This window comes from Cyprinus carpio, chromosome A12 (assembly GCF_018340385.1).
Source record: "Cyprinus carpio isolate SPL01 chromosome A12, ASM1834038v1, whole genome shotgun sequence".
NCBI lineage: Eukaryota > Metazoa > Chordata > Actinopteri > Cypriniformes > Cyprinidae > Cyprinus > Cyprinus carpio.
Window position 1 is genome coordinate 14470536 of NC_056583.1, and position 20917 is coordinate 14491452.

General features: G+C 36.4%; 2 protein-coding genes across 5 annotated transcripts; both read left to right on the top strand.

Annotated features, from left to right (window-relative positions):
• The first annotated feature begins 35 nt into the window (after positions 1-35).
• LOC109058403 (homeobox protein Hox-B1b) lies at positions 36-19324 on the top strand. 4 transcript variants are annotated; one of them, XM_042767753.1, is made up of 5 exons: positions 36-393; positions 11899-12013; positions 15420-15867; positions 16063-18110; positions 18226-19324. In XM_042767753.1, the coding sequence occupies exons 4-5, from the start codon at positions 17522-17524 to the stop codon at positions 18555-18557; spliced, it is 921 nt and encodes a 306-aa protein (XP_042623687.1). In that variant the 5' UTR covers positions 36-393; positions 11899-12013; positions 15420-15867; positions 16063-17521; the 3' UTR covers positions 18558-19324. The 4 variants fall into 4 exon arrangements, 3 of the variants coding, with proteins under 3 accessions (XP_042623687.1, XP_042623689.1, XP_042623688.1); XM_042767755.1 differs by having other exon boundaries at positions 16068-18110; XR_006161358.1 differs by lacking the exons at positions 36-393; positions 18226-19324 and adding exons at positions 5282-6448; positions 6869-8556 and having other exon boundaries at positions 16063-17521.
• Positions 1616-5073, top strand: hoxb6b (homeobox B6b). The gene is made up of 2 exons (XM_019123178.2): positions 1616-3665; positions 4169-5073. The coding sequence occupies exons 1-2, from the start codon at positions 3245-3247 to the stop codon at positions 4420-4422; spliced, it is 675 nt and encodes a 224-aa protein (XP_018978723.1). The 5' UTR covers positions 1616-3244; the 3' UTR covers positions 4423-5073.
• Positions 19325-20917: the final 1593 nt, after the last annotated feature.

The following is a 20917-nucleotide window of genomic DNA, read 5'->3' on the forward strand; positions in this document are numbered from 1 at the left end:
GAACTTTTTATGATTTCCCAAGTGGCTATAATGCAGCATTCTTTTGGTCAGGGCGCAGTCAGTAGCACCTCTGTCCTTTATGTTTTTTACGTTTTGTTAAAGCAGAGGGAAAGAAAAATTCTCCTGAGCTGGGCGGATTGTGTGCGTTAATATGGATGGAAAGCTCGACGTCACGCTAGTGCGAAGCGTCTTTAGATTTTCACAGGAGCTTAGAGTGCAAGGGTCAAGATTCACCGAGGACCTTAGTTCATTCTTTTCTAATTTGTCAAGTTTTAGCTATGTCTGTTTTACCAGTACATCCAATAACACGACGCGTAATCCTGGTTAATCGACGAATCTGCGTGATTGCTTTGGATCATTCCAGTGAAGCGATGATGGACGGGGAAGAAAAAGGTAGGACTGGACCTATAGGCTTCTGTAGCTCCTCTACTTATTCCAGCGATGTCATGATGCAAAGCGTTGCACACAGATTTACTTTCAAAATAATATTTTCTTGACCATGTATTTTGTACCCATAGCAAAACAAACAAATTAAAGTTAGATTAGACAAGTAGATAAGAACTGCATGATCGTAGCCTGAGTAAGACTTCAGGGGCCGTATGATGGTTTACAAAGATCGAACATCGCAAATATAGGCCTAATTGTATACTGACAATGAAAATGCGGAAATATATATGCTTAAAAGGAAGTATTATATTAGCTATTTATAAGATGTATTAGTGTTAGCTGCTAGATGATCGCTGCATTCAAATGATTATATGAGATTTAGGCTACATTAACTTTGAGTATTAAAATCAGCATTAGTTTCTGAATAGCAAAGGCATGCCTCATCTCTGTAATCTGCATTACAGCACATGCCTTCTGCATTTAAAGGGCTTTTTTTATTAAAAAGTGAAATGTTGGTATTTCTGTCATTGTTTTTTTTCTTTCTCGTGGGTTTTTGATAATGTTTGCTTAAACCCATAACATTTTCAGTTTATCGGTGATGGGTTCATGTTTTTGACATTTGTGAGCACGATTATGCATCAAATGCATCAACAGCTTTCTAACTGATGTTGACGGTCATTGTTTTGGGAAAACAAAAATGCAGTATTTAGTAGCACCTTTATTTTTTGGATAATTTGGTTATTCTTAATCTGAATAACCACATTATTGTTTGATCTGGAATTACAATAACATATGTAATTGTTCTGGTGAATCCTTGAAGAAGCACACCTTTTCTCAGTTCTTGCTCTGTGATGTCATCTAGTGACGAGATTTGGTAACTGTGGTGAAATTCTGTGTTTGGGTGTTCTCTGCGTGTGATCTGACTGACTCAAAGACCTCTAGCATCCCTAGATACTGTGTTCAGCCAGACTATGTCTACAATGAGCAAGTAATCGACAATGCAGTCTGTGAATGGTTAATGCCTTGGGTGTAATTTTGAATGGTCCTTGCTGATCTTGATTATTTAACAATATTTTATTTTTCTCTACTCTTATTGACCTTGCACTGAAATTATGTGATGTCCTTGTTAATAAGCTTTCTTTCTTTCTTTCTTTCTTTCTTTCTTTCTTTCTTTCTTTCTTTCTTTCTTTCTTTCTTTCTTTCTTTCTTTCTTTCTTTCTTTCTTTCTTTCTTTCTTTCGGGTCAGTCGTTATTATTTTAATAATACAATACAATATAATACGGAAATAAAGAACGAACTTTTTGTATTCAGTTAGAGAGTAAGGAAAAACTAAAATCATAAATAGCATTTACATAATCTGACTTTTATTATTATTATTATTATTATTATTATTATAAGGGAAAAAGTCTCGTTGCAGTGCTAAGAATATGAGGATGTCCCAGCCTTTTAAGGCATAAACTCACAACAATAACGTCATCGTGTACTTACTGCAGCCTATCGATATTCAATAATACCTCTAAAGATCAATTTTTATTCATTTAAAACACGAAATTGTGATTAATGTTAGCTTTTTTTCTGAGAGGTTTCCTTTTGTCTTAACTAAAGGCTTAACTGTTATAGGCTACTGAAATATTTAAATTCAAAGAATGTTTAATTTATTTATTTGTTTTTATTAATTTGGTATTACACTGACACTAGACACTACATTTTTTTTTATGTAAATCCGTTCTATAATCGTGTTATATAACTAACGTTGCATATTTCAAACAAGAGGACAACAAAAGCAACGTGGGCTGGGCTGAATTTTAAATGTTAGTGACGTGGGTGTATGTTCTATCTAAATGATTCATGTTGAGTTTAAAATTTATCTTTTATCTATTTACAATTCATGCATTGTTTTATTAATATAGGAAATTGCTTGTTTTATATGTCCAGTGCGGTTAGATAATGTATTGTTGAAGCAGGTTTTCATGATGATATCTCTAAACAGTCTACGTTGACTATGTTGCGCCTCTGCAGAAAATTGCACTGTATTTAGATATACCACGTGAAAGCCATTATGACCGATAGATAGATAGATAGATAGATAGATAGATAGATAGATAGATAGATAGATAGATAGATAGATAGATAGATAGATAGATAGATAGATAGATAGCGTATTGCAGTTTTGTCTAATTGGATAATTTATTTATTTATTTTATTTTTTTCAGCAAAAGAGTGCGCTCTATGCGTAAACATCTGTATCGTACGGTATTATTTAATTGATAAAGAGGGTAAAGGTCAGTATAAGTTCGAGTGAAAGTCCGTCTGGGCTTCATTGAAATTCTCTTGTACACAGTTAGATGTCTGCATACAAATTTTGAACATTTTGAGCAACTGACATTGAATGAAGTCAACGTCGAAATTAAAATGACGTGCAGTTGCAAACATATTTGATGTTTGCAGCATGTTTCGATTGAGAAAATTAGAAAATGTGGAGGGGAAAATTAATTATTATATAAACATTAATTATATAAAGTAATTATTTATTAAATATTATTGCATTTTATATAGGCCTAGATGTTTTTTATTTCGGTAAACGGAGAATAACACTTCAGTCTGAGTGTTTTGATATGCCCTGGGGATTCCATTCAGTGCAACAAGAGGGCCCCCACCTTACACGTTATCCTGTAGTCAGAAGCGCTCAGGATTGGTCAGGCCCTGGTCAGCTGGTCCGTTTCCCCGCGGTCTCAGATTGGCACCTCGCCACCCCCCTTCGGCTAAAACCAAATCTCAGATAAAGTAATGGCAAAAACCACTTGGACTATAAAACACAACAAATCATAACACTCGGACAATAACACTGGCCACCCCATGAGTTCCTATTTCGTCAACTCAACTTTTCCCGTGTCTCTACCCGGAGGACAGGAGTCTTTCTTGGGTCAGATACCGCTATATTCCTCTGGATATACAGATCCTTTAAGACATTATCCAAGCGCTACGTTCGGAGCTACCAATGTCCAGGACAAGGTTTACACCTCCTCGTATTACCAGCAAGCTGGGGGCGTTTTTGGGAGAAGCGGATCCACCAGTGCTTGTGACTACACAACACCCAACATTTACCGAACCGCGGACCGCTCGTGCGCTATCGGAGGTCTGGAAGACTCGCTGGTCCTAACCCAGGACCAGTGCAAGACGGACTGCACTGAACAGGGTGCAGAGAGGTATTTTAACAGTGAAGACAAACCGTGTACCCCGGTTTACCCGTGGATGCAGAGGATGAACTCGTGTAATGGTAAGACCCCTTTGCAATTTCGCTGTTTTGCATGTCATAGAAGTAGGGGCGTAATTTACATGACTTTCCACTACGACTCTGTCAACACATAAAAGAAGAGACATATGTAATGAGTAGACAGTCTGCACCCTTTAGAAAAAGTTATACCCAGGCAAAATAAATTCCTAATGGATGCAGAAAGCTGCATCCTGAATATTGCGCTTTTAAACAAACCGATGCGTATATTCCTACACGTTATTATTAGACATAAGAGATAATCAACTGAATATATCTAAGTGACGTTTATCAATATAATTTCTTAAAAGAAATGTCCACTCTCACATGTAGGCTAGATAAAATGCAGATGTCAAATCTGTTGTCACTGCAGTAATAACAGTAATCGTGATAATGATAATGATGTAGGCTAATTGTAGCTGTGTTGTTTTATTATTTACGTTGGCCTGATTGTATGTTTACTGGATGTTGATTTAGTGTGTCTTTATTCCACTTTTTTTTCTTGACAGGAATGCCTGGCAGCACTGGCCGCAGGGGTCGTCAAACCTACACTCGGTTTCAGACTCTTGAACTGGAAAAGGAGTTCCACTTTAACAGATATTTGACCAGAAGACGAAGAATTGAAATATCGCACGCTCTGTGTTTGACGGAACGACAGATAAAGATATGGTTCCAGAACCGTAGAATGAAATGGAAAAAGGAGAATAAAGTGCTGAACTCCGCAAAGGTCAGCGAAGAGGAGGATGGTGGAAAGGCGGGATAAATAAAAAAAACAGCTTACGTCGAAGCCCTAGAAACACTGTACATAACATGTAGCCTTTAGTTTTAATTAATAAGTACTGGTCTGTCCAACAAGAAAAAAGCTACCCTAATAAGTGTTATGTTGACATAAAAAAGCTTCAAGAGAAGACTTTCTTTTTCATTAAAACAGGCGTCTGAATCACCTCTGTAAAGACGGTAAAAGATATGGGAGGTGCTTATATATTTTGCTCTATTTGGCCTATCTAAACTAATGAGACAAATGTTTTCTTGTTGTTTGAACATTATAATGTCTATAATTTGAAAGAAAACATAAATTCAAAGTTTAAAACTTTGGGATTGGGATTAAAGGTCTTACATTGAGAATGTATTTCAGTCCGTTGTGTGCTAGAAAAAGAAGAAAATGGGACATTTTGATGCTTAATTTATTGGGTCGTCACTTTTGTGTTTGTGTATGTGAATGCACTAAGAGTAGCCTAAAATCATACTTTGTTAGCAATGTCATTTTGTCAATAAAATTGATTGTTTAACAATTAATGTGGTTTATTTTTATTTATGTGTACTGGGAATCTTCTATTGTATAATGAGCCAGAGACATTTCATAATCAGCCTTTGCGCTGGTGTAAGGCACTCTTCAAGACACAAAATATTTTATCTGATAGACACCTGCTATATATATATATATATATATATATATATATATATATATATATATATATATATATATATATATATAAAATTTCCATCTCTTCACTGCTCCTTGAAGCTGTGCTGCTGGTAAAACGGGCCAGTTTGTTTAAGAGTCCCGCTAGTTTTTTCTTTTTCTTTCTTTTTTTTTTTTTTTTTGTAGATCTACATATTGGTTTGGCGATTAATATCTAGGTTGACTAACCTATGTTTATAAGACATATATTCATATCACTGAATGACTAAATGAAGTCGCTGACGCACCCAATATTGCTTTGAGAGCCTAAAACTAAATTTTACAAACCATGTGAAATATTCACCCTTTGCCTTAATTTATTGTAAATTTGTTAGGAAATACGACTTCGTTGTATTCAGTGAAAGTGTTACAGAATTATGCAGTGAAAAGGCTTCACGAAATGGGCAGGTGTTTGGTCATTTTACAGTTCTCCCAGTAGGTGACGCCCTCCGCTAACGTGGGATGTGGCGCACGATGGGGAGGCACCGTTGAGTTGAACCTAACGATCATCATTTCGTCATCATTTGTAACCATAGAGCATGAATTACCTCTTGAAGTCATCAGAGAGAATTTACGACTGGTCAACAAAGGCACGTGATGCCCTAACGCTCTCCCATATTTGGCCGCATACATGGCAAAAACGAAGTACAGTGCATTGCTATAATTCATTATTACATCATAAATTGTGCGGCGCTGGATTTTAACGACCAAGATCTACAAATCAAGACATTTTAAAACATCCAAATGAGCTCTTATTTTCTAAACTCGTTCTCAGGGCGCTATCCAAATGGGTCTGACTATCAGTTACTAAATTATGGTACTAACGGCGCTATGAACGCTTCTTACAGGGACTCCACCAGCATGCATTCCGGGTCTTTCGGTTACAACTACAATGGAATAGACCTTAGTGTAAATCGTCCCAACAATGGCCATTTCGGAGCAGGTGGAGATAATTCTCGCGCTTTCCAAAATCCGGGTCAGGAGACCCAGTACAGACAGTCGAGCTGCTCGCTCTCGTCTCCAGATCCCCTGTCTTGTGCCACCAGCGAATCTCTGGAATTGAAGGGTTCCTCTCCTCCATCTGATCAGAGCACACCAACCGGCAACAGCAGACTTACCAACAGCAACAATCTCACCAGCAGCAACAGCACACATTTTGCGGACACAGACGAGACCAACGTCTCGTCCGAGACCGAGGATGGCGCACAGACCACCACCACCACACGTACGCAGAAGCAAGAATCTGTGGCGAGCTCGACTACAACACCTAACGACGGTCAAACTCCACAGATATTCCCATGGATGAGGAAGCTGCACATTAGCCATGGTATACACATCTCTATTATGTCTTATTTAGGCATGATAAAATTCAATTATTATGATGATAATAATTTATAATAGTAAGTTTAGGTTATGCGTGGATTAAATGCATGTTTTGCTCTTCTGATTTTCATATTCGTTTAATAGCCTGCTAATGTTTGTCTTACAAAACAGTAATGCTTCGACGGACCATTAGTTTCACCTAAGTAGGCTAAATAGAGGATAACCACTCTTTGGGAGGTGACTGCATGTAGAACTATTGTGCAGCAGTAAAGCCATAAAATGCAATGGAACTAAACTGCACGTCGCCTTGAATATAGAAACAGCCAGCAGTCCAACATCCAAAATGTAACGGACATTTAAGTCTATTTCCGTTTGATGGCTTGGTGATGTTTGCTTATTATCTCTTTGCCCTTGCTTATGCCAGATATGACTGGACCTGATGGAAAACGGGCTCGAACAGCTTACACTCGCTACCAGACGCTCGAGCTGGAGAAAGAGTTCCATTTCAATAGATATCTCACGCGCAGGAGGAGAATAGAGATAGCTCACACTCTCTGCCTCTCAGAGAGGCAAATCAAAATCTGGTTCCAAAATCGCAGGATGAAATGGAAGAAGGACAATAAACTGAAAAGTATGAGTCTCGCTACGGCGGGGAGCGCATTTCAAAATTGATCAAATCATTTCATAATAATTGGAAAATTCGACTACTGTTACAGCGCTGCACCTTTCAGCTTGTTGACATCACCTGACGACGTGTGATTCCCCCATGCAACTCAAAATGGTCAGCTTTTGAATATTGTTATCACATATGCTAAACTAGTTACAATTGCCATAAAATGAGTGTGAATGTCAAGTGTGTCAAGTTTATACATTCGTGGAGGAAAGCATGTTCCATGTGAGCTATTCGTGCAACCTATTCTAGACATGTTTCAAAAATGATGTACAGTACAACTCGCACTACCTAACTATTTTAAATGATAGTGTAAAAAAGATAAACTTTTGTTGTATCCTTGAACTTGTATTGAATCGTAATGTATTCTTCACGCAACATGCTATATTCTTGTTATGTGCCGGGCTTTTTGAGTTCTCGTAGTTGATACCTGCGAGAAAAATAATCTTTTCGCACTTACATTTGTGTACTTAGGCTGCAGCACAAGATTACTTTGGGCTCATAAGATGTCCTATGAAGAATGTCTTTATACAGTAGTGACCAATATGTTATTTGTAGTGCACAACGGACGTTCTGTGTTAAAAGTTGGAGAAAAATGTTTTGTCATTGACATGTTGATGGTATCTCTGCCATTTTTTTTTTTTTTTTTTTGTATTTGTATTTGTGTCTAAACTGAAAATGAATTGATTCAAAAAGAAAAATAAAGTTTACTCTCAGTCAATGTTACTGTTTGTCTGTAGGCCTGTTTGGTGAGTGATCCCAATGCTGGACCATGCATTACTTAGGCAACTAGTTCTCATTTTACCCACTAGTACCTCGCATTTATATTTTACAATTTAAATAATTATTTTTCTCTTAAATGAAAGCTATAGGTGTTAATGAGTCATATTGCGTACGACTAATAAAACAAAGAATAGTCCATTCAGTTTTTGCTGCGCTCTGCGAGGACATTTTGGACGTTACTGAATAATATGTCTTATAATATGGCAATATTCAAACTCAGCTCTTGTGTGTCACATCACAACAATAACTCAACCCCTCAACTTACCTCGCAGTGCTCAAAGCGGATGAACAAAACGATCTTTACAGGTTGTTTTAACAATCTGCATTATTTGAATGAAACACAACATATAAATCATCTTCCCTGACTATTTTCTTCTGAAGTCCTGTCCATAACACCAACATGTAGCACTTGGTAGCTCTAAAAAAGTCACGTGAGGTCGATAAAGTTAGTTTTATGGTTTTAGGGGGGTTGAGAATGTGCTACATAATTCACATTCTTGAATGTAACTGACTGTTTAACTGCTTCAGCGGGATTCTAAAGGTTGTGGGCAGCATGCGGAGTCTTCTCAAACTGGACAGTCGTAATATCCCATGCTGACTTTTCTGTCAACAATCATTTTCATAATATTTCTGCTGAAGAAGTCTGCTGTAGTTCTCAAGTAAGTCTCTTCCTTAGCTACAGATGGTCATTTAATTAATTGTTTTCAAAAAAGGATCACATATTTTAGCCAATATACATTTTTTTTTTTTCAAAGAATTGTAAGTGTGAGATAACGCAGACTTGTTAGTTTACATATTATTCAACGATAAAAATACATTTGTAAACTTCGATGAATTTTGACTCGGACATAAAAGAAAAAAAATCATTATGTGTTGCTGCATATATATATATATATATATATATATATATATATATATATATATATATATATATATATATATATATATATAGCCTATATATATATATACAGGCTATATATTACCAATAAGTGCAAGGTTGGACCGGCTGAATTTTGTATTTGCGAAGCTATGTATTTAGCGTGGATTATGGAATATATATCGTCTTTATATTTTATTGAATACCTGCAGAAATAGTTTTAAAAATTCTTTCAGTTTTACAACATTATATACTTCACAGCAGATGTCCAAAAATTCAGAATTTTCTCTGCTTAAACAATAACGCACGCAGAGAGGTGTTACATAAACTGTGTAATGGTTATCAATCAAGCAATCTGAAAAATTACAGATAATTTTTTGTTCTACCCCCTTTGATGTGTTTGCCTATTATTGTATGTCTGGACTTTTAAATAAGTGTAACATTTTGGAGATAAGAGAATTAGGTTTGTGTGTTTTTTTTAAGAAGATAGGGTGGATGTAAGGATGTAACTACAATTTGCTTGTGATAGAAACGGTTCCTCGATTCATGACTATTAAAGTCCCATTTTACCACTATAATGTGTTTTGCATATTGATAGGGGGTAATCTGGGCGCTGTTCTCATCAATTATTCATTGGGAAGGGATCACTCCGAGGTCAGGAGACGAGAGTGGCACACATGCCTTCCCAGAGAAGCACAGGGTGCATGCCAAACCGACTAGCTGGTAATCCTACGCACTTCTGGAATACATTTTCGCTCAACAGTCACTACTGTCTAATTCTCCTAAAGGCATTTTTTGTACTGAAACGACATCTTTGAGAGGGACAGACTTTATTGGAAGAGTTGTACGAGCAAGTAAATTGATTAGTCGAGGCAGCGCTAAAAAGATTTGATTATATTAAAAGTCCTGCTATTATGAATCCCGTTTTGCTTGAATCATAAATAAAAACCATGTCTGTGAACGGCTAATTTTGTTTGTTAGTTAGATTGATGTAATGTTGCTTCATCACCAGCAGGGCCCGCCTCACACCGAGCTCCCGATCTGTTCTTACTCATTCTGCACAGCTGGACACTCGGAAGCTTCGGGTTTTTCATGAAAACAAAAATTCTATTAGACACGAAAATGGAAAGCTTTTTCAGTTGGGAAGCTCAAAGGTTTATATTTTATTCGTTTCTTGGGTTTGGTGTGTGATCCAGGTCTAAACAATATTGTTAAAATAGCCTATTAAATAAACTATGAGGAAGGGTGTAATCATAAAATAGCCATGAAACCTATGAGAAAAAACGAACAGCTTTATGGTAGAAATATTAATGGTGGAAATGTGAAAATATCAACGCTATTATTAGAGTACTGAAAAAGAAAACATAGCCTACCGTGACATTGCGGGGCATGGTTAAGGATCAGAGTTCATTCTGAGGTCATGTTCTGTGATTGCAGGCACCATTCTCAGCTTTTGTTGCTATGGCAAAACATAAATTAAAATTTGAACAAGTGACTGAAATCCAAGATATAAAATTCTTGTATGATGTATTTCAAGGTATGCTATTTTTTGTTCGAAAATAAAATATAAAATAACCATACAAATAAATAACACACTGCTTATTTTATCTAGTCATTAAAAAATATATATATTTTGAATGATTTTTCAATTATTTTTAATTGAACTGAATTAAAAAAGGATTCTGGGTGAATATCTGTATTACTCGATAGTAGTGCGATCCACGTTCAGGAAGCACTAATCGAAGTGTGCAGCAGCAGGATGCCTAATGAAGTTGAAAACGGTATTTCGCTTAAGGTAATCTTGAATTCTTCTTCTTTAATCGATCGTTATGCGCCCAAAAGGTTGTGTGATGTGTCTAGTGAAGCTGTTGGAAGGCTAGACCTGCAGAGACACACGAAATGAAAGTCCGAAAGAAAAAAAGCTATAGGCTATGCTCAATACGTAACATTTTTACAAATGGATTTACAATGTGAAAGTGTTTACTGGAGGCAAAGAAAATGTAAAGACAACGTGAAACAAGACGGGGACCACCGTTTGTGCAAAACAGTGAGGCACGTAGTAAGTTTTTATCTCATTACATGATCTTAGAATTTCATCCAACTACACGAAATGAATCAGATTTGCTGGATAGCTTTTGGTTTTTTGACAGATATTATTAATATTACGAAGACAGATCCTACTGGTAGGGCAAATTTTAGTAATGCATAGTTAATAATGCAGAGCTAAAGAAGTTGGATTAGAAATATTGAAGTAAGTAAATAACTGAAATGGGGATGATGCACAATGATGTACTGGTGATACTGGGTGAAAATGTGAAAAAAATCAACCGTGTCTGTTACTCAAGTAGGCTATAGGCTAGTTGTTATTTTCCACAAATTCACAGTAAAAAGTAACGTTTCTTTGCTTAACATGATGTCTAACGATGATGTCTGTCATCTATATATACCCTGTAGATCCGAATTTGTGTGGATAAATAGTCGCAAATTCGTGTCTTGGGGAATATGTAGTTGACATAAACCCAACGCCATATAGTGGAATAGGTGATGCACTTTTATTGTACCCAGCATACTGACTACTATCTATCTATCTATCTATCTATCTATCTATCTATCTATCTATCTATCTATCTATCTATCTATCTATCTATCTATCTATCTATCTATCTATCTATCTATCTATCTATCTATCTCATTATTGGAGACATGCTTTAAAAAAAACTAAACATGTGATGGTCTTGAAAATTAGACACCTGATGGCGCTACATCATTTGTCATTTGGTGACAAATGCTGTCCTGTGACAACGTGCGAAATTTATTCCAATTCTTCAGGATCATTCACGTAAAAGTTTTGGTCACCATTTTGTTTTGTATTTGTAATTTCCTTTGTTCTCAGAGTTGCCTACAATAGGCCTACTTTTTTTTTCAGATCGCGCAAAAAAACTGAATCTTTCTTAATGCAAAGTCTCAGTAACATTTCTGAAACAATTATATAACGATTCAAGAATACTAAAATAAACGATCTAAAATACTTGAGGATGTTTATGTCGTTTGACAAACTATTTTGTTGTGTAACTTTTTTGTTATTTTGTTATTATGCTGATTTTACTTTCTTTTATTTTTCTAGCAACAAGTGTATCCCAATGAGGCTACACGTGACCCTTTGAGGACACGTTTTCCACGTGTTATTCTTCAAGCGGACAGCTGTAGACAATGAGACGAAGGAACATGACAAGAAACAGGTAATTTTTAGATCAGGAAATACTGTCAGATGTCAGTTGAATTAACCTTTGTTTTTAGATTATATAATGAATGAATAATGAGGAACTAGAAAGTCATTCTATTGTAGTGATGTGGTTACTATTTTGGCTTAATATGTCTACTTGCTTGAATTGGCATCTTTTTTCACTCTTTCGTTGATACAAAAAGGTATAGCTAATTCACAATGAATAATAAAGAGGTGGATGAAATAAAAACTGAAAAGATATTGGTTCCGCATCCCTTATTTGCCATATCACGTGATTCATTAAATAATTAATGAAGAGGCTGCAGACAGAGCAGAAAGGCAACGCAGCCAATTCGTCAAGACTGGCTTTTCGCCGACGTAACTTGTTTGAGTTTGGGCGAAATTTATTGGTGCATTTCCTTCGCAAGAGGCTATCCTCACTACTGTGAACAGTCAAGAGGGACAATCTAGGAGCAACCGCACAACATAATCACCACACATTGTGAGTAAGCCTATATTTTAGATCTAAATCTTGTAGATACATACTGTAGTTGCTGGGAGCGGTCTTGTCTCCTGACTCGAAGAAAACATGTAAAGTCCAATACTGAGATGCATATTTTTTATACTGCACTGATAAAAATTCATCAGTTTATTTCAATATTTTTGTATGAAAACACTTTATTATTCAGCCTGTCGTGATAACTAAACTAGATTACAAATGTAAGGAACTAGTGTCCCTCTAACATTTGTTCACTGCAAAAAAAATGTTACAGAATAAATTGTCTATGTGACATTGTCCTTAAGTAACCTACTTAAACGTTTATTCTTATAATCTATGTTAGGAATGTAATTTTTTTATTATTTTAATTTATTTATTTTATTGTTGGTTATATGTATGCTGTTCAATATTTTATAAGGCGTAGTATTGTAACAGACTGCGCTCATAAAGAAACTTTCGATGATTAATGCAATGAAGTGGCCGTTACATTATATTGTAGTAGGCTGTACATCATGGGTTAAGGACTGGTAATATCAATAAATGTTTAAATTAGGATTGTTAAGGCCTAGATTGGCTCGTCTGCTGGTGACTATACCCAGTTTAGGCCGTCTATGACGAACCCAGTGCTACAGTGACATGAGCAAAGTAATGGAAGACTAGAGATCAACTTGAGAGATCAAAGGCCCCTGGACCTTTGGGGAATTGATCGCAGGACCGTCCCAAGACAGCGGCACTCTCTCATCTTCAACATCACTAATTACAATATCATGCACGAATAATTCGAAACAGATGTCCCCTTTACAAGCGTTTCCATCAGATTAATGGTGAAGATGTTAGCTGACATATTAAAGCACCTTAAATATTTTATGGTTCTTGTAAATTTGGTTGCAAAGGTAGGATACCTTCCAAACCAATTTTCAGAATCAGGACTCATAATACTTCTGCAGAGAAAACGTTTCAGTTGCCATCATAACCATTCTCTTTCTATCTCTCTCTCTGTGTAAATATATATAAAATATATACTTGTATACAAAATATACAAGCTATAGCCTATAAAAAAATCATATTCAGCAGCATCTGTATCAGTATTTACATATACTTACACTTCCAATTTACAGAAGACATTAATAACATATTTAATTGAAAATAGCACACATCTCTCCATTCTTGGTTTATGGTAAACGCTCATGATCGTTTGGTACGTGTAGGCTACACCGCGTCAATACTGCTTCAGAGCAACATCCTGATCTTGCTTAATTTTTGTTTGTTTCGCAGTTCAATTTATATCGATTGCTAACTCCAAGAGACATCCTTCTTTGCCTCCATCAGCTTTTACGTTCAAGACATCTGTAATCCTCTTCCAGAAGACGAAGTTATCCTTTCAGCAGTCTGATATTGTTGGATTTAAAAAGAATATGCATAGTTTAATATAGCGTGTTTTTGTTTCGTTATGACGTGTTTTTTTCTAAAGTGTGTCTGATTAGTGTTGTGTCACATTATCTTGTAACTGCACTGGGGTCTTATGCAGTTTTTACCCGTGAATTTGATTCACTCGATCCTTTGGCTTTTATCACTTATAGGTAAGTTTTTTTTTTTTTTTTTTTTTTGCGCTTTTATCGTCATATCATGGAGAGGTAAATATTTTGATTTAAATTCTACATATAGCCTAAAGAAGACATAACTCATACTCAGTGACACTTACAGTAGGACTTCGGAGTGGAGCTGAAAATATACAGTGATCATTGGCTATTGTTATCAGCAAGGTTTTTAATTATTTTTTTATGTTGTTTATTAGATTGAATTAGCCTGTACATGTACATAAAATATATGTATTAGTAAATGATTTGTGCCTTGATTCCAGTTCTCCACGGAATCAAGCTGCTGAAGAATAAGCTCACAGTTTGTGAATGGCGAAGGATCTGTCCGGGTGATTAATCACCCTAGTACTTTGGCTAAGGTTCAAGACGAGTTCACTGGGCTTTGTGCGTTTTTCTGTACCCTTCCCATTGTTTTTTCCAACTATCTCTTTCTTCGTTATTTTTGTTTTTATCATCCCAATTACAAATAAAAATAAATACAGTGAAGTGCAGTTTGTAATTTCAAATTCCCACCATTTTCTTATTTTAAATGCTTTTAATTTTTATTTTTCATAAGCATTGACGTCATTATATTGTTAAGTGATTTTTAAATGGGGATCTTGCTGTACATTCGGTGAAAAAATAGCCTAATTCAAGAGCATTATTGTTTTGCCCTGATTCGTGATTAACTATTTTCCAAACGTTTTTTTCTGGATGAATGAAGTATTCCCTTTTCTAATTGCCATAAGAAAAAACAATATACCAGAAATACAAAAAGCAGAAACTTATACCGTCTAAATAGATAAGAAGTGCACATGGCTCTTTTAATTTTGATACACACAATAAATGTGTAAATTATTTCGACACCCTGAATTCAATTTGTTTTACCTTGGTGTACCTACCAGTTAAAAAGAAAGAAAGAAAAAAAAATTGAACAGGAAAACGTTCTCAAATAAGTTAAATGGCATTGTAAGTTTTCTCATGAATCGCTGGATATTTTTATACAATTGTGCATGCATTTATATTCTATTTTTCACATTTTTTTTTTTTAATGGCCGAGTGTCAACTAAACTTGTTTAAAATATGCTACATTTTTATTGCATTTAGCCTATTTTGAGTCTGTGATTTGTTCGCACTGAATAACACTGGATAGCCTATTTAAAAAAAATTGCAGCTTATATCATGAAGAAGAAAACGGACAATTTTTTTTGTCAGCAGCACAGTAAGATTCTGATTTCTGGTAGTGCATGCTCCACAAAAGAGACACTATTCATATCTTTTTTCCTTTTAGTTGCGATGATGGATTCATGTTCCCTGACTCACACCGTGTTGCTCTGACCCTGCAGGTCATCTTCCAGCGGGCCTCCGGAACCATACTGTCACATGACACGAGAGGCCAGAGTTTTGCTAAACCCCCAGAAAGGACCTAGCATAACTGATGAAAGCCGTCCAGAAAATGCAAATAACGAACAACAACAAGAACGTCTGTCTCACAATGTCGCGGAATTATTTGTAACAAAGTCGTTATGCATCTGAACTTATAGCAAAATGCGTCATGCCAAACATATTGGGTCAGTGACGCAAAAGACCAACTTATGGAATACTGAACGAGATAAAGAGGACGTTATAACAAGAGGGAAATGTAGACTACACCATCCTCAATCAAGACTACTAACTCATCAGTGTTTCTTCCTGAACTTAAGCAATCAGCAAGTTCACTGTATCACCAGCCCATATTTCACTGGATGAGAATTCAAGCAAACGCGACAAAGAGGAGCGCGGCGTTATTTGGAGGTGAGTAAATACAGTTAGAATTTAAATTAAATAACCAGTAACATAAATAACGAAACAATATCAGAAATTCGGCATAAGAATTGTTAGCGAAAATCATATCAATATGTAGTTATTAAAATAATACATTTATTCAAGTATTGATGATGCAAATATTATCCAAATGTAGAGTAATAAAATGCATATGCTCTTTAACAGCGCAGGAGCGACAAGAAACCCCGGTTGGGATTCATTGCATCAAAAAGAGCACGTAGGCTTCTGCTTTACACAAGTGACCAGCCTGAGAACTTCCACTTCAGCCCCTATTTGTGCAAGCGGAGACGCGTGGTCAGTTTACTCAAACTCAAATTTGGTTTCAGAACCGGAGGATGAGAGAGAGATAGAGAGAGAGAAAAGACTGTAGGCTGAAAAGAATGTCTCTCTTAGCTGGACCATCTCTGACCAACACCCACCACCACCGTCTTGAGTGAAGCTTCAAGAGATTTATGCATGGCATCTACAGTGCCTCAGGTGAAACGTCCTTTCGCAAATATGACTGGAGAAGAATAGCTGAGTATCCAGTCTATACATTAATGGCATTCTCTGTCTCTTCTGGACAATTTCCACAAAACCATTCTGTCATGTTCCCAGAGCGCATATTATAATAAAGTCCCCTTCAAATGATTAAATGCCACTTTCATGTAACATTTCCAAAATGAAAGTTTAATGGTAAATAAGCATTATAGTAAAGTAGCTGATTAATTTAATAACGTTACAATGGTTAACAAATCAGTAAAATTATTGTGTGAAAATTAATAGCCGAATTTGACATTTAAGTGCGTGTTATTTTTATTTAGGCTAAGTATTGCTTCTCCCGATGTTAATTTGAAATGATCTAATCAGTTTAGGCTATCTGTGACCATTTACAACTCTTATTAATAATGTTCTGTATTCGAATGGAGAATGTCTGTCACATGTATTAAAAGTATCTTTAGATTTTAGGAAGGAATCCTATAATTAGAAACCAAAGACACGTTTCCCAAACTCCCTCTGTGTAGGAGCAAAGTATTATAGCATCACACGAACTTATTTTAATGAGAGATTATATCTAAGCATCATTTTAAAAAGTATGGTGGCCCACTATATCTCGAGAGAGATATAAAACCAATCTCAGGCAATTGGTGTATATGGGGTGCAGTTAAATCAGGAACTTAGATTTGATTCAAGAAACTTTCTAGAAAACAAAAAAACTCAAAGGCTGACTATTTCAATTAAATGGTGTAAGTTATTATGCCTAAAATGAATTTAAGGCCTGTTTATTTATAGCTCGTTCTCTTCGCCGTCATGAATCCACTATAAATTCGTTGTTATAACTGCTGTGCTCGCTTTAATTCACATTAGACCTACATTGCGAGTATATCAAATTAATGGGTGGATTCGATTGATGTGTTTGTCATGTAAATACGAATCGTTTGATGGACACCTGCAACGCCCAGAGTGCTACCGCAGGTCGCACACTATTGGTGCAGAATTAGTCACATGATCTGTCACTTAACTGATATGAGCTTGGATAGAACTTTGTGTGGTTTGACATACAGCTTAGAGGTTGTAGGGGCACTGGGACCACACATCAGCCTGTATTGACCCTGCTTAATCAATTTTGCTTGGTCAGTCAACAATGAATTCCTACTTAGATTATACGATTTATAACCGTGGTGCTAACACTTATAGTTCTAAGGTTGGCTGTTTTCCTATGGAGCAAGAATACTTGCCAAGTGCTTGTGCAAGTACAAATAGTCACGTTCCCGAGGGACGGCCAGTCGGAGGGAACACTTTTACAACCGCACCGCACGAAACTCATGGCACAACTTACGCACAATTTCATTCGCAGCAATACCACATCAATATGGACATGGGGAAAACTGGACACACCAATTTTTGCAAGCAAACCCGACCTCCTCACTCGGACTATGGACATCAACACGTTCTCACTCAAGCAGATGACCACATGCATCTTCAGTCCCCTGCGTTTTCTGTCGTGAACATGGGAGCCAACATGGGAACATATAGTGAATCTAGCTGCAGGCCTGGCTCGGTCTCTGCAAGCCATTATCAGGTCTATCCCTTTGGAGAACACGAACCACATGGCTATGGTTCGTTAAGCAAGTACCAGGTCTCCCCTGACAGTGACAGCGACTCCAAGACGAATATCAAACAAGCGCCAACATTTGACTGGATGAAAGTCAAGAGGAACCCTCCTAAAACAGGTGAGCTAAGTCTAATTACAATGGCTACTGTAAAAATTAAAGTACGTAATATTAAAAATGATGTCAAATGAGGTTTCTAATCTGTCTTTTTTGTTCATAATTTTGTCTTTATCAGTTAAAGTCGCCGAATATGGGATCCACGGACAGCAGAACATAATACGCACCAATTTCACCACCAAGCAGCTCACCGAACTTGAGAAGGAGTTCCACTTCAACAAGTACCTGACCAGGGCGCGCAGACTGGAAGTGGCCGCCACCCTCGAGCTGAACGAAACGCAGGTTAAAATTTGGTTTCAGAATCGCAGAATGAAACAGAAGAAGCGCGAGAAGGAAGGAACATCCCCGGTAATTAAACGTGCGACTCTTTGCTCTGCTGGTCAAAGCGCAGACAACTCAAACAGCTCATCTCCGGCTGCTTCGCCTACCTCAGACTCTTCTGCTATTTGATGATTAATTGCCTTTGTGGCAAACGAACTTATATTTCATCACTGTGATGTGGAGAACTTCTTAACTTATTCTGCTGTCTTAAACAAAGCATAAAATATGCGCTAGCATGTGCATGTGTTTTTTATATATATAATAAATTTTGCTGCATTAGAGCTACTGAATTCATGGTTCAAAATGCATTAACAGGGTATATGCTTAATAGTCCAAAGCAAAAGGTTTAAATGTCATTTTTTTTTCTGTCATCAGGTTGATATCCTTTTTTGCACTACTGATTGATTCCTTTGTTGAAAGAGTAAACACTGAAAAGACTGACATGTTTATGTATTTAGAAAACAATCTGGCCTGTAACTTTTTGAAACATGTTTGTGGATTTAATCCAATTTAAATCAATTTATTGATTTTCTTTTAATTAAAAGGCTCTTCATGATGTTGGTATGATTGTGTCCTTTGTCAGAGGATGTTGCAATACAATGGAGCTAATTTAAATCGGTGTTGCTCTAGTCTGTATAGTTTGACAAGAGGAATGTTGCATTACACACCAGGTGGCTTCCTATGACCTTTTCACCTTTTTGTGCCTACATTCCCTCTAAACATGTAAACACTCCTTGGTGCTCAGTATAACACTCACTGACTGGATTTGAGGTTTCAGTCCTACTTGGCATAGCACAACAATTTCTTAACCAAGGCCATAAAGAAGAGTGATAGAGATTGAAAAAAATCTGTAGATTATAATAATGTACTGAGAAATAAAACCAATGGCCTTTGTTTGCAGAAACAGTTTACTGTAAATCTGTGTATTTTTTTCATTTAATGTTTTTTTTTTTTTGGGGGGGGGGGGCATCACATTTAGAATGTATGCGAAGAGGTGATCAGTTACGGAGTGGGGTGGGGGTGTTTAACCTTAGATACTATCTCCATTTGCCTCAATTCTTCTAGAAAGTTTGCAAGGGCTTGACAACTCTGTTTCATTTCCCTGATCACCTGATGGACTGCTCCAATATTTACCCAGGGTGTTGGGTTTGCACAGTATTTGCCCCAACAGCCACGCACTGTCAGCACCCTCTCCACTGACCAGGTTCACTCAGAGTTCAGGCCTAAATTAATTCACAAAACCATGGGCCTGTCCAGCAGGGGATGAGAAGGGTGTCTTCCCAGAGGTCAGTTACAGTGCTATCTCTCTCCAAAATGAATTATCTACTATAAACTGAAAATTGAATTGAATGTCTAATAAAAATAGATAGTAAAATACATTTTAAATGAATTAATTAAATGAAACTGCTATTGAGGTTTAAATATTAGTTCAACTGAAAATTTTCACAGAGCAATTTCACTTAAATACAAAGGAGAAATCATGACAAAATGGCAAACCTGCATACATTTAATTTTACTTTTATGCTTTAAGATACAAACAAAAAATGTATTCATACACCTTCAACATTTCATACATAATCACAGTTTATTAGCTATAGTTTAGAAAATTGTAATAAAATATGACATGTGTCAGAATAAATTCATCTTGATGATGTCAGATAACAATTAAGCAAAACATGGTCAGGTCAAAGTGTCTGATTAATTTTTGGTCCCAAATGTTTATCAATTTTACTGGTAGTCCACTGTATGAAGAATTTGTGGGTATAATATGTCACAGTTTACTTAATTTTGCTATCCTCAACTATAGTGTCCTGCACCCACTAGTAAAAAAAATATCAGAAATTATATCTGGTGTCTGAATAATTTTTGGTTTGACTGTATATTGTAGTATGTGCAATTTTAGTTAAATCCATCCCAAGACAGTCCAACTAACTAAAATTACAAACACTTGTGGTAAGCACAAGTTGCTGATTAAAAACATCTTTATTTCATTCCATCTATGAAAATTCATAAATATGCCATAATGACACAAACATCAATGTTGAAACGGCCATGCAAATGATAATTTGTTTGGAAAATCCATTCAAATATATCAGTTGGTCAGCCAGAACGGGAAAAAAGCTACAATGTTGCATGTTTACTTAAATATATTAAGTATCTTGTGTTTGTTGCTTGCTCTTTTGGGTTGTGTGACTCTGGGCTCCTACTGGGTCTCCCATCTGTGGGCATCAGTGCTGCAGAGACAGATGTTCAGTCAGCCTGGAGGAGGAGGCTGTTTTTCACCAGGTTGTCGTTGTGCAGAAAAGGCTCACTCTGCAGAATGTGGGGCAAGGGGAGCAGTCCAGAAACACCCGAGAATTAAGAGAAGATAAAAATAGCATTCTCAAACAGTAATATGTAGGAAAGAAATAAGCTATGTGTGGAAAGACAGGGAGAGAGAAAATAGATGTGCATCTGTGAAAGAGGCAGTCAGCAATAGTCATCAGAAA

Coding starts and splice junctions, on each gene's coding strand:
- LOC109058403 (XM_042767753.1), top strand. CDS start 17,522: ATGAATTCCTACTTAGATTATACGATTTATAACCGTGGTGCTAACACT. Junction 18,111..18,225: donor GAGGAACCCTCCTAAAACAG/GTGAGCTAAGTC, acceptor TGTCTTTATCAG/TTAAAGTCGCCGAATATGGG.
- hoxb6b (XM_019123178.2), top strand. CDS start 3,245: ATGAGTTCCTATTTCGTCAACTCAACTTTTCCCGTGTCTCTACCCGGA. Junction 3,666..4,168: donor GAGGATGAACTCGTGTAATG/GTAAGACCCCTT, acceptor TTTTCTTGACAG/GAATGCCTGGCAGCACTGGC.